General features: G+C 45.3%; 2 protein-coding genes across 2 annotated transcripts; one reads left to right on the forward strand and one right to left on the reverse strand.

The window, feature by feature from the left end:
* Positions 1-674: 674 nt before the first annotated feature.
* Positions 675-4,651, reverse strand: LOC311152336 (uncharacterized protein). Its single transcript, XM_084203314.1, has 2 exons — positions 4,108-4,651; positions 675-709 (listed from the first exon to the last, which is right to left on the reverse strand). The coding sequence occupies exons 1-2, from the start codon at positions 4,646-4,648 to the stop codon at positions 693-695; spliced, it is 558 nt and encodes a 185-aa protein (XP_084059440.1). The 5' UTR covers positions 4,649-4,651; the 3' UTR covers positions 675-692.
* An 88-nt stretch (positions 4,652-4,739) lies between these two features.
* PRSS35 (serine protease 35) lies at positions 4,740-11,550 on the forward strand (the record flags this gene model as incomplete). Its single annotated transcript, XM_084202493.1, has 2 exons — positions 4,740-4,805; positions 10,293-11,550. Exon 2 carries the CDS (start codon positions 10,309-10,311, stop codon positions 11,548-11,550), a length of 1,242 nt encoding a protein of 413 aa, XP_084058619.1. The 5' UTR covers positions 4,740-4,805; positions 10,293-10,308.
* Positions 11,551-11,774: the final 224 nt, after the last annotated feature.

Below are 11,774 nucleotides of genomic sequence, written 5' to 3' on the forward strand. Positions count from 1 at the left end.
AATATCCATTGTATTTCACATCCCTTTGTTCTGAAAGCAGTAGGAAATATCTCACGTCCATTCATCACCAGCCAATGAGTTACCCCAAGTTTAGAGTCTGGGAATTGGGAAAGCGTTAAAACTCACCAAAAATAGTCTGGGACCAAAAATCTGCCTGGGATAAGAAAAGTAGAAAGGAAGGAAAACATATATCAGCTGAGCTGGAAGAGTACCCACAAGTACTCAAGCTTCAACTTGAGAATTAAAGTATGAAGAAAAGGGAGTTACCTGCAGTATCCAAGTAATTATTCGTTTTGGAATAAAGCGTGTGGTTGCATGTATACACAAGTAGAAGAAGAACTGAAGAGTAAAAGGGAAGAGATTAAAGCTGACTTCTTGTGGGTAATACAACAACTTTTAATTTGGTTATAGGCATTTGCATTCTTTTTTACACCCAGGAACCTTGTTTCATTTTTCCTGAGTTGCACTGCCTGTCTTCCCTTAATTCACATGTGAGAGACTATTTTGTGGGTAGGTGAAGTACAAGGAGGTTGCAGACAAGGCATGTTGTTGCTGTGATCAAACATTTTTTGGATGTGTGCAAGGCCCACGTGTTCATCCAGCGCCGCAGGGCCAAATGACATTCCAGGAGCAGCTGCCCAGCCACTACATCCACGCTCAGTGTATGTTCCCTGCAGGGAAAGCTGAAGCTCCTATCTCAGATTTCTACCTGAAAAAAAAAAAAAAAATCTGAGAGAATCTCCCTTGAAAACATTTTGTAACCCATTAAGTGCATTATTTAGCCCAAGACAAGAATACAAATGTTCTGTGAATTCACTCTAATCCAGGCTACAAATCTGACAGTAAAAACTTGGGGTTTTTACTTTATATTCTTTGTGGATATCCAGAAAGAATTTATAGAAGTTGGTGCATTCTTGATGTTAATGCAGACTTGGTTTTATTTTTTTTTCTGACTTTTGTTTTTTTTAAATTTAGGTATCATTCTTTCAAAGTTGCGAGTGAACATTTCTCAGTTAGTATATGATCTCAAACTTATTTTTGGAACATTTAAAAATACCAAAAGGGTTTGCTAATCTTTTGATGAGATAAAATTACTTCTGAAGGATAAAATTAGCATGCTATAAATTTTCCAACAATTATATTTTTACAGCCCTACCATGTATATTATGCAGTGTATTTTTAAAGTATCAGTACTCTGAAATATACTTAAGTTACATCTTCTGCAAACTATATTTTGAAGAAAATTTTAATATGATAATTATTCTTAAAAAATCTCTCATTATTTATGAAGGATGATCCATATTGTATAATCTTGTTATTATGAGAAATTAAATATTAATGAAACAGGCATCCTGGTTTTGTCTAGGATAGATATAATTTTCTTCCTAGTAGTTGGTTCAGTGCTATGTTTTGGATTTAGTAGGAGAACAGTGTTAGTAACACACTGATGTTTTAGTTGTGGCTCAGCAGTGTTTACCCTGAGTCAAGGACTTTCCAGTGTCTTCTGCTCTTCCAGTGACAAGGGGCACAAGAATCCAGGAGGGAGCATGGCCAGGACAGCTGACCTGAACTGGCCAAAGGGATATGCCAGACCATAGAATGTCATGCCCAGCGTATAAACTGGGGGGAATTGGCCTGGAGGCACAGATCTCAGCTCAGGGCTGGGCTGGGCTTCAGTCAGTGCATGGTGAGCAATTGTATTGTGCATCACTTGTCTTTCTGGAGGCTTATTCCTCTTTTTTTTTTTTTTTTTTTTTTTTGCTACCTCCACTTTTTTTTTTACTATGAATATTGTTATGGTTATTGTTCCCATAGTGTCCTACTTTATTTCAATTGTTAAAATGTTGTTACTTCAATCTATGGGTTTTAACTTTTTCTGATTCTCTTCCCTATCCCACTGTGGTCTGGAGAGTGAGTGAGTGAATGAGTGAGAGCCTGTGAGGGGGTTAGGTACTGGCTGGGGTTAAACCATGACACAGAATCAAAGAAAAAATGGTTTAAAATAATTTAAATTTGAAATTTAGGAGGGAGGGGACTGATGGGTCAAAAGCACACAGATCCAAACACACAGAGTTCCACAAGCAGAAATGAACCTGTGCCATCTGTATTTTCTGAAAAACAGGAAAGAAAGTATAGGATAAGGGGGATCAGCTTTTCAAGGGATGATAGGTTACCAGTAACAACCTGCTTTGTGCTGCACTATTCAGCATATTCATAAAAGAGATGAGCAGTCATTGACAAAGCCTGATGAGGCTATTATTTTGGTTAATAAAGATGAGACTACCTTGATTATGTGCAGGAAATCTTATGGGAGTAACTGAGCAATAAAATTGCAGGGGAGGTCAATGTAGATGCAAAGTACTGCACAAGAGGAAAAGGGCCCTTACTTCAGGTATAAAATGGCAGGATCTGATCTGGTCATTTCTTCTCAGGAAAGAGAGTCCTGGAGTTAGGAAAATGGCCCTATGGGAACATCAGCCTGGTCATCACCAGATGAAAAATTAAATTTAAAAAATACTAGCAGGTATTAAGAAATCAGCCAAGAACAAATGAAATAATATCTTTTTGCTGCCACAAAAAAATCCATATTTTGCTTGCATCTTCTGTGTAGGTAAAGAACCATAGAAATATTGGTTGAGAGGGACCTCTGCAGGTCACCCAGCTCAACCTTTCCCTTGAAGCAGGACTACTGCCAACACTAGGTCAGATCAGCTGTGGCTTTGTTTATCTGAGTGCTGGAAACCACCACGGATGGTGATTCCACAACCTGCCTGGGTCATTTGTTCCAGTGTTGCATATTCCTTTTGGTGAAGAAATTTTTCCCCATGACCAGTTTGAACCTCCCTAGCTGCAGTTGTAGCTCAACACAGCTGCCCAGTCCAAGTAAGCTGTTGCTCCTTGTTTTCTACTTGCCCCTGCCAAGAAGTGTTTGGCTGCATCTTCCTTCAGATGCTTTTCTGGTCCCTGGACGTCAGCAATAGGATGGAAACCAGGAATGCTTTTGATGTAAAGCTCAGCTAACTTAAATAGAATTCTTCAGGATGGGAGAGGAGTTACAGAGTATATGATAGAGAGCTAGTGAGCATCAAATGAAGATAGCAGTAGCCAGGTTGAAAAGACACTAAAAGAGGTGAGATTTTGCACAAAGAGATGTTTGACCTGGAGAACTTGTCACCAGAGCAAGTTGTAGATACTACAGATCCACGTAGGTTAAAGGGAAGATGGGCAAGAACCCAACAAAGAAATCCAGTGAAGGTTGCTAAGATCATAGAAACTGCACTTGCCTCATGAAATCTCTGAGTCTGAAATATTGGTGGCAGTGAAAGTGCTGGAGGGAGCTACGGCCTCCAGTAATGCAACCCGATACTGGTCTAGCAAGCCCTTGGTCTCACCCAATGTGGAAGCTCTTATGTTCAATATATTGTTTGTAAAACTTAACTACTTTACCTACATTTCTGTCTTGCCTCATTAATTACATTGGTAATTCTTCAGGTAATTTTCTCTGGCTCATGAAGTATTATTATATTATTACTATTTTGCTTTGTTTTTAAGTTGTGCACACAAACAACAACAAACCCAGAACTGCAAATGAAATCTAAGTTTTGAATCTCAGTCTTCAAAATGAAACTGCAGGCTGCAGTTTGCTGGTCAAAGCCTTATTTCCAACCCATTTACAAATTTTGTTCCACTAAGTTTTTGAAGGCAAGACTTTTAAAGGAAGGATATGCCTATGATTAAAAACACAAAGCAGCACTCTGGAGATCTCACTCTGATCTCCAGCAATGCCACAAATTTCCTGCTGGTTTTGGCAAATCAATGGGCCTTCATTTAGCATGAAATGAGTTTGCAGCAGATGAACTCAATAGAAGTGCTTGTGTTAAGCACTAGCAGAACAGTTTAGTGAGGGTACTTTTCACCTTGCACATCTGTGTGGCTGTGGACAGCTTTGGAGAGAGCCCTGCTGTAGTGCCAGGGAGTGATCCAAGGAGGAGAGATCTCCACACGAAGCTTTCTGCCTTGGGAGCAGAAACCACAGGAGCACCGAAGGAAAGGAGGAAAGCAAAGAAGAACAAAGAATGATGAGGAAAGGAGGAAGGTGCTTCTCACCTGTCCTCTGAGGCCCAGAAGAGCGGGAATGGTCCAGAGGAGGGGGCAGCGAGGATCCCTGAGGAGCAAGGCGCTCCAGAGGAGCGGGGCTGGCGGACGGGGCTGAGGTCAGGGAGGAGCGGGCAGGCCGCGGTCCGTGGGAGCGCCATTCCGGCTCCTCGCCTTCCCCAGGAGCGCTCCGGCGGGGCAGGGGGAGCGGCCCTCCCGCCGCCGCGCCCGGGCAGGTGGAGCGGTGCGAACGGTGCGAGTCCCGCCGCCCTTCCCTAAGGACGGGATCCCTCCACCTCCCGCTTGTCCCCGCCTCGCCACCCCGGCCCGGCAGCCTCTCCCGCCCCGTCCCCGTGCGGGTCACCCAGAGGAAGCCGCCGCCGGGGCGATGCGCCTCCCCGCTCCGCAGGCAGAGCCCCTTCTCTTCCCTTCCCATCCCATCCGAGGAGACACCGGGATCTGCCTCCGCTCCCCTTGGCCCTCCCCCTCGGCTTCCTCCCTCTCGCCTTTTCTTTTTTTTTTTTTTCCTTTTTTTTTTTTTTCCTTTTTCCATCCCCTCCCCCGCCTGGGAAGACCTGGCCGCTCCCCCCGCCCCGTCCTCAGTAGCCGCGGGCGCTGGGCGGCGGACGAGCGGCGCGGAGCGGGGAGCCGGGAGCCTGAGCCCCGGGGCTGCGGCCGCCCTGCCCTCCGTCCGTCCTGCGGGCTGCCAGGTATGACCAAGACCCTTCCCGGAGTCGGTCTCTGGGGAAGAGGCAGCCCCCAGAGACCTGGGTGGGCAGGAGCGGAGCTGGGGACGGGGGCTGAGGGGGACCGGCTAACCAGCGAGCTAACCAGCGTCTCTAAGGTGGTAGTTTATTTGCGATGTCATTCTTCCTACGCGGGTCGTTTATAAAAAATTATGGGGCTGAGCGATGTCAGTACCTTGAGCTTGGCAGCTGAGATGTTTTGTATAAAGTTCCTGCCTCTTTAGCCTGATGCCCGTATTTTTGATAGGACTAAAACGCCACGCGTTTATCTGGTCCTTGTTTTTTCTTCATATTTGAAGCCGGTTTCACAAGACGGCTTAACGGGACTGAGGCAAGGGGCATATTTATTGGGTTTTCGGGGGGTTGTCTCTGTGCTGTGCCTTCTGCCGGGAGCAGGCAGGGAGCCTCTTCACCCTTCAAAACAAACTCCTTTAATTCTGATTCATCCCCTCAGTATTAGCGCTACCATCTCCGCGCTCCTCTGGAATTGACACTAATTTCATCCAGATTCGTCACTGCTGGAAACAGATTTATCTTGGAATAGCAAAAATAAAAGAGCCCTGCCAAGGTATTTAACTTGCAGGCTTTGTAGAGGGGGGAAACTCCTCTCCTCAGGCGCGGAGAAGCAAAGCCTCCTGCGGAAAGCAGGACCAGGGAATGCCTAAGGAGAGATAAAGGCTTTCTCTCCAAATCCTCCTCTTCTTCCAGGACAGCCCTGTGCTTTCACGCGCGAGCACACAGGAGCGGCCGGCAACAGCGGAGAGGGCAGAGGGAAGGCGGCCGTCCCGGCAAAGCCCTCCCGTCCCCGCCGCTCCTCCGGCCCGCTCCCGGTCTGTGCCCACTCTCTGCCGTGCCGGGGCCGCTGCCCGGCTGGCAGGGCTGGACCCCCGGAGCCGCTCAGCAGCCGAGCAGCGGCCTGGGCGCGACCTCCTTGCCGTCCGCCCGCTGCCGGCGCGGCGGAGCGCGGAGCGGGTCCCGGCGGGAGGGTCGGGACGGGCGGCGGGCGCGGGGCCGGGGCCGGGCGCGGAGCCGCCGCCGGCGCTGCGGGAGCGCCGCCCCGCGGCCGCGGTGGGCACTGCGCCGCTCCCTGGCGGTGCTTCATTTTCCCCGCCCGTGGGATTTCAGAAATGAGCTGTCAGAAATGAGCCGTGCAAAATCAGCTCTCCCGATGAGTACTGAAGCGGCCTAAATTTTTGCAAGAGACAAGAGCCGCACTGGGTTGGGGTTTTTTTTCGCAAATCAGAGAGGAGGATAACATCCATACACCACAGAGTGAACGCACCTGGAGGAGGGCAGGGGGAGCAGTGGTGGATAAGATTAGGGCAATGGTTTCTTCCTTGGAGTGCGAGATATCAAAAATTTGTTCTCTGTTTTGCTTTGTCAGAGTAGAACTGTGAATTCCAACATCCAGGCCACTTCAAGAATAAGGCCAAAAGCAGTTAAAGGAGATGGTTATTATAGCAGCCTCTGTTATGTTAGGGCCTAGAAATTGGATTTAAAATTGTGTAAGCTTAGTTTGAAATGTATCCACTATCCTACAAGAAGAAGAAAACCTCAGGGTAAAGGCTGCACTGAACAGACCAAGATAAAACACTGTCAGGAAGCTGGACTGAATTTTTCTTCTGTCTGAGCTACACTGGCATGTAAATTTCTTCCGTGATAGCCTGAAGAGAAACCTATTCTAGTTTGGCTTGACCTTAAGCCTTTTCCTGAGCATCTGACATGTATTCAGCTGGAGTAAGGTAGGACAAAATATTTGAAGGATATCCTCAAAATTAGGTAGTTTTTGTTCTGTGGATGCAGAAAGGTTTAATGTTGGAAGCAAGATATGAGAGGAACTAAAAGTAGTTTTATTTCTACGGATACGCCTGGCAGCTGGAATGCCACCAAAGTTATCAGCTGAATTTGGAAACTGGAGGAAGAATTTCAACATTTTCATATAGCTGGGGATCTCTCCCTTTCTGGTTTTCATCTTATCTTCTCTCAGGTAATTCATCATACCTTAAAGAGCTGACTCAAGAATTCCACTTACTGTAAGCCAACCCAAAATCTGTGTGGGAAAGGAGTGAAGGAAAGGAGAGGGCAGAGCATCTTGGAGTGGAGGAAGAGTGGAGAATGGGTAATTGAGGGTTTTTTCCTTGCAATCAGCTTGAAGCCTTCTCAGGACATTTCCTCCTTCCCCTGGAGGCTGTATTCTCCCTCCCTTTCTCCCACCCTGCAAAGTTATCTTTGCACCCATCTACACATTTCCATCCTCATCATCTGGCAAGAGGAGCCCTGTGTTTCCCTTCTGCCAGCAGCCTGTGCTGGGCCATGGCAATTGCTGACATTGCCCGTGCTGGGAGCTGGCCTCCTCTAAACAGCAGAAATGGGGTTAGCAAACAGATCTTAAATGCAGGGCTGGAAATGGCAAAGCTGCCTGGAAGAACCACTGCTCCGGTCTGTAATGAGAATTACTGTGTTTATCAAGTTCCTTGAACTTCTTCCAGTTATCCTGAAGTGTAGTTAGTTCATTCCCAGTGACAAGTGGTTCATTATAAGTGAAGAAAATCTTGGCATCCAAAACTGCCTTTGTAAGCAGTGAGCACTTGAGTGTCGTGTTTCAAATAGAGGGCTCCAAGGCATCTATGGAAGGTTCTGTGCTCTGACTTTTTTTTTCTTTCTAAAGAGTGGCAGAAGGGAGCCATAGTGCTCCACCCATTTGCTTGCAGAAAGTCTCTCTATAAAGCAGAGACAAAAAAATGGACTTTTCTATAAACCTAGTTATGAGATCATCTGGGAAGACATCAGACATCACAGTGGAACGGCATCAACCCAGACTTTCTATGTGAGCAAGCAGTGAGTGACTGAACTTTCCTTAGGGCTCACAAAGTCCAGCTGCAGAGGCATATCAAATATCCAGACCCTTATGAAAAGCTGAAAAGGGGAGGAGTATTCAAGGGAAAAATAGAAAAAAAATTATTCTCAAGCCTGGTATTAGAACTGTCTTGTTCAGCAGATATATTAGGGCAAAGCAAATTTAAACCAGCTTTTCTGCATGAATATCACATTATTTATCCTCAAACCATGCTAGTTTGTGACAAGCTGGAGATAAAGACAAGAAGATGCTTCTTCACACAACATGTAATTAAGCTGTGTGACTCCTGGGTGCAGAACACAATGGCTACGAAATTCTGTGTTCAAGGGAAGACTGTCAAACTATGAAAGAGAAATAAATTACACTACAGAAGCCACCTCTGCTCTAAAGTCCACCAGGTACAACTGGTTGCAAGTCAAGAAACTGTGAGGGAGGAGGGGCATACCTGGCTGCCCAATTCCTATCCCTATCCTCTACCCTAGGCAAATGCATTTAGCCAATTTCAGAAACAGGATTTTAGGACAGACAGGCCTCTGGTCAGGCCAGGAAGATATTTTTATGGTCTCATCATAGTAATTTTTTTATTTTGGCACCTTCTAACTTACCCACAGATATGTAAAATAGTAATTCTTTCTCAGATTTAGTGCTAACTGGGCAATAACTGAAGCAACAATATGACGGTAACTGTATATCAAAGTTAATGTTTAAATGTGCACATTTCTGCTCTACCAATAAGGTAGACTGCTGTGAAAACTGGTGTCCCTCTACAAAATATTTTGTCTGGGATGGTTCCCCAGCTCTGCTTTCAAAACTTTCAGATACCTTTTCATATGACCACATACACCCCAGAGCTCAGGCCTGTGAGTCACTGTAATCTCCAGATGTCTTAGGAAAGTGCCCACATCTTCTCCAAAACCTGAGTTAGCTACTTTAAAGCCAGGGAGGGTTTCCTTGTATTGTAAAATGTGGTATATATGTATATATCCTAGCAAGTGGACTCCAGCTCAAAGTTGGTGTTCCATTCTGGCAAAGGTGAAAAGTGTTAAAACTATGGTGAAACAAATCCAGCCTCTTCTTGGCATCAGAAGCAACAAGCTGTGGTTGAACTGTAGTTCTTACTTAACAAAAAAAAATTACTTATTATACACAACAAATTTGTCTATAGGGTAAAGATGCCTCAAAAATCATAGGAGTCACTGGTCCTTTACACAGCTTTGAAAGTGATGTTCCCCACTTCTTTTTCCATATACTGAATGTTTCACTGGAGAGCACCACTTCTACTATTCTAAACTAAAATTAAGGAAAGTGGTTATGTTTGCCCTGGCCTACATTGCCATTGCAATGCAAACCAGAGAGCTTAACCACATACAAATCCTTGAATTGCTTGCCTTTTAAAGTTTAATCATAGACCCCTTTTTTTCTTCACTGCTGAGGTTTCCATGTAATTGGAATGAAGGATGTTGGAACCGAGCACAGGTTTCCCAGTGGCAGCTGCCAGTAGTTGAATAATGCCCCTGACATCAATGCTGCCAAAAGAGGAAAATGGTCTTTTAGTAATGTTTTGAGTTCAGAATCAAGAGCTCTGGGTTGGATTTCTGGCTCTGCCTTAGACTTCTAACAATGTTACATTTTTCCCGCATGTTTCCCAGCTAGAGATGGGGATAGTACTGCTTTCTGTCTTTCCCATTTAAAGTATTAGCTCTTGGTGTGGTGGATCACCCATCTAGGTGGAGCATTCCACATGTGACCATTAGGCACAGACAGCACAGTTCCTACAGCCTTTGGGGGATCCTGAAAAAGTTACTCATGTGACGAGTAACCAGACTTGTCCCTCCTACTCGGCTGAGCTTTGCCACACATATATATAACCAGTAGACTCCTCTGTACCAGCAACATTCTGCTTTCCTCATTTGTCTGTCTATCCTAGAAGATCTTGGTTCCTTGGGATAGCAGTTGGCAAAATGCCATTTTTCGTACAGGCAGATTCATAGTTCTCATCTGGGTAGTGGAGAACCATGGGTGACTTTTAAAAGTCATCAGCTAAAGCCATGGTTTGGCCATTACACGAAAGAGCACAACTGGTCTGGTTTCCCAAAGGTTCCTAAGTCTCATTATTGTAGTCTGTCTATCCCATCTCTGCTTGGATCCCAACTTTTGAATACACTGAGGGTTTCCAAGTGTGTTCTACCTTCTACTATATAACTATAGAAAAGAGAAGCAGAAATGTAATATGTAACTGCATACTTTTGGAATAAATGAAACCAGGATGTTCTGCTTTTGAATGAATGAAACCAGGATGTTCTACCAAGTGGAATGACTGAGACTGCTGTCCACTGAGGGAAAAACAGGTAAAACTCAGCTGGTTTCATCTTCCAGTAGGTAGCTGGCTGAATTATCTGCATCCATCTTGCAAGAAACAATTGGAAGAGTCAGAGGCAAAATAGGGAATATCTGAAGCATTTCTATTTTGAGCAGATTGTAGAATTCTGTTCCACTGATGTCAGTTCTAAAATTGCATTATTATACTTAGAAGATATTAAGATAACTGTATATATTTCCAAAGTGTATTTTCAAATCTCTCTTTCTTGTTTTAGAAAAAAATAAAATAAAATGGAGCACATGTTCCTGCTATTCATAATTTTCATACCTATATTGGGTCTCAGTAATGGAACAGAAACTGAACAAGATTTTACTTGGCACTTAAAGAAGATTCCCCAGATTGTGAGAGAAAGAACTTTCTCCCTCGATAGCCCGAAATTTGAAGCAAAAACCAAATTAGAGCTGAACAGTGTATGTGGAATTGAATGTCAAAGAAAACTGCCAGTGCCAAGCTTGTCTGACTTGAAGAGCCTCTTATCCTATGAGACTGTTTTTGAAAACGGCACACGGACCCTGACTGAAGTGAACGTCCTCGGAGCAGTGCCTGACCCGGCTGCAAACACAACCACACGGAGGCCTTTGAGGAAGAAGAGGCAGATATATGGGACAGACAGTCGGTTCAGCATCTATGACAAGAGGTTTATGACCAACTTCCCCTTCAACACGGCCGTGAAGATCTCCACGGGCTGCAGTGGCATTCTCGTTTCCCCCAAGCACGTGCTGACAGCAGCCCACTGCCTGCACAATGGCAAGGATTATGTCAAGGGCAGCAAAAGACTCAGGGTGGGCCTGATGAAGACGAAATCCAGAGGCAACGGCAGGAAACGCAAAGGTGCTAAAAGGAGTAGGAGAGAAATTTCTGCCGCCAAAGAGGATCCCAGAGCCGCCACAGAATTAAGGCGACCGTCCAAAGGCGATGAGAGAAAGCAGAGGGGATCTGGGAGGAAGCAAGGGACCTCAGATGGCATGCCCTCCTTCCAGTGGACCCGGGTGAAGAGCACGCACATCCCAAAAGGCTGGTTTAAGGGTGTCTCTGGGGATATTGCCCTGGATTATGATTATGCTGTTCTTGAGCTCAAGCGTCCCCACAAAAGGAAATACATGGAGCTGGGAATCAGCCCAACAATCAAAATGATGCCTGGGAGCATGATCCACTTCTCAGGTTTTGACAATGATCGGTCTGGGCAGCTGGTCTATAGATTTTGTAGCATTTCTGATGAGTCCAATGATCTGTTCTATCAGTACTGTGATGCTGAGCCTGGCTCCACAGGATCTGGCATCTATCTCCGTCTGAAGGAGCCAAACAAGAAGAAGTGGAAACGCAAGATCATCGCTGTTTACTCAGGCCACCAGTGGGTGGACATCAACGGCGAGCAGCAGGATTACAATGTAGCGGTACGAATTACTCCTCTCAAATATGCCCAGATTTGCTTCTGGATACATGGGAATGATGAGAATTGCACACAAGGCTGAAGAGAGCCGAGCCTCAGTTTTGCTTAGCACCCTCACTGCCACAGAGTGAAAGGCAGCTGCCACAGTGACTGGAAGAACATCACTCCATGCCGGAACATTCTTGAACTCAAAGCTCACAAGTAGTGCTTTGGTGACTTAAGGAATGCTGAATTTCTAGGGGAGGGGTAGAATTGTCAGACAAAATATTTCTAATTGTAATCAACCTAGATACGCACTTAAAATCC

This window comes from Fringilla coelebs (assembly GCF_963513975.1).
Source record: "Fringilla coelebs genome assembly, chromosome: 3".
Taxonomy (NCBI): domain Eukaryota; kingdom Metazoa; phylum Chordata; class Aves; order Passeriformes; family Fringillidae; genus Fringilla; species Fringilla coelebs.

Excerpts from the sequence above, each read along its gene's own strand:
- LOC311152336 (XM_084203314.1), bottom strand. The coding sequence starts at position 4,648 with ATGGAAAAAGGAAAAAAAAAAAAAAGGAAAAAAAAAAAAAAGAAAAGG.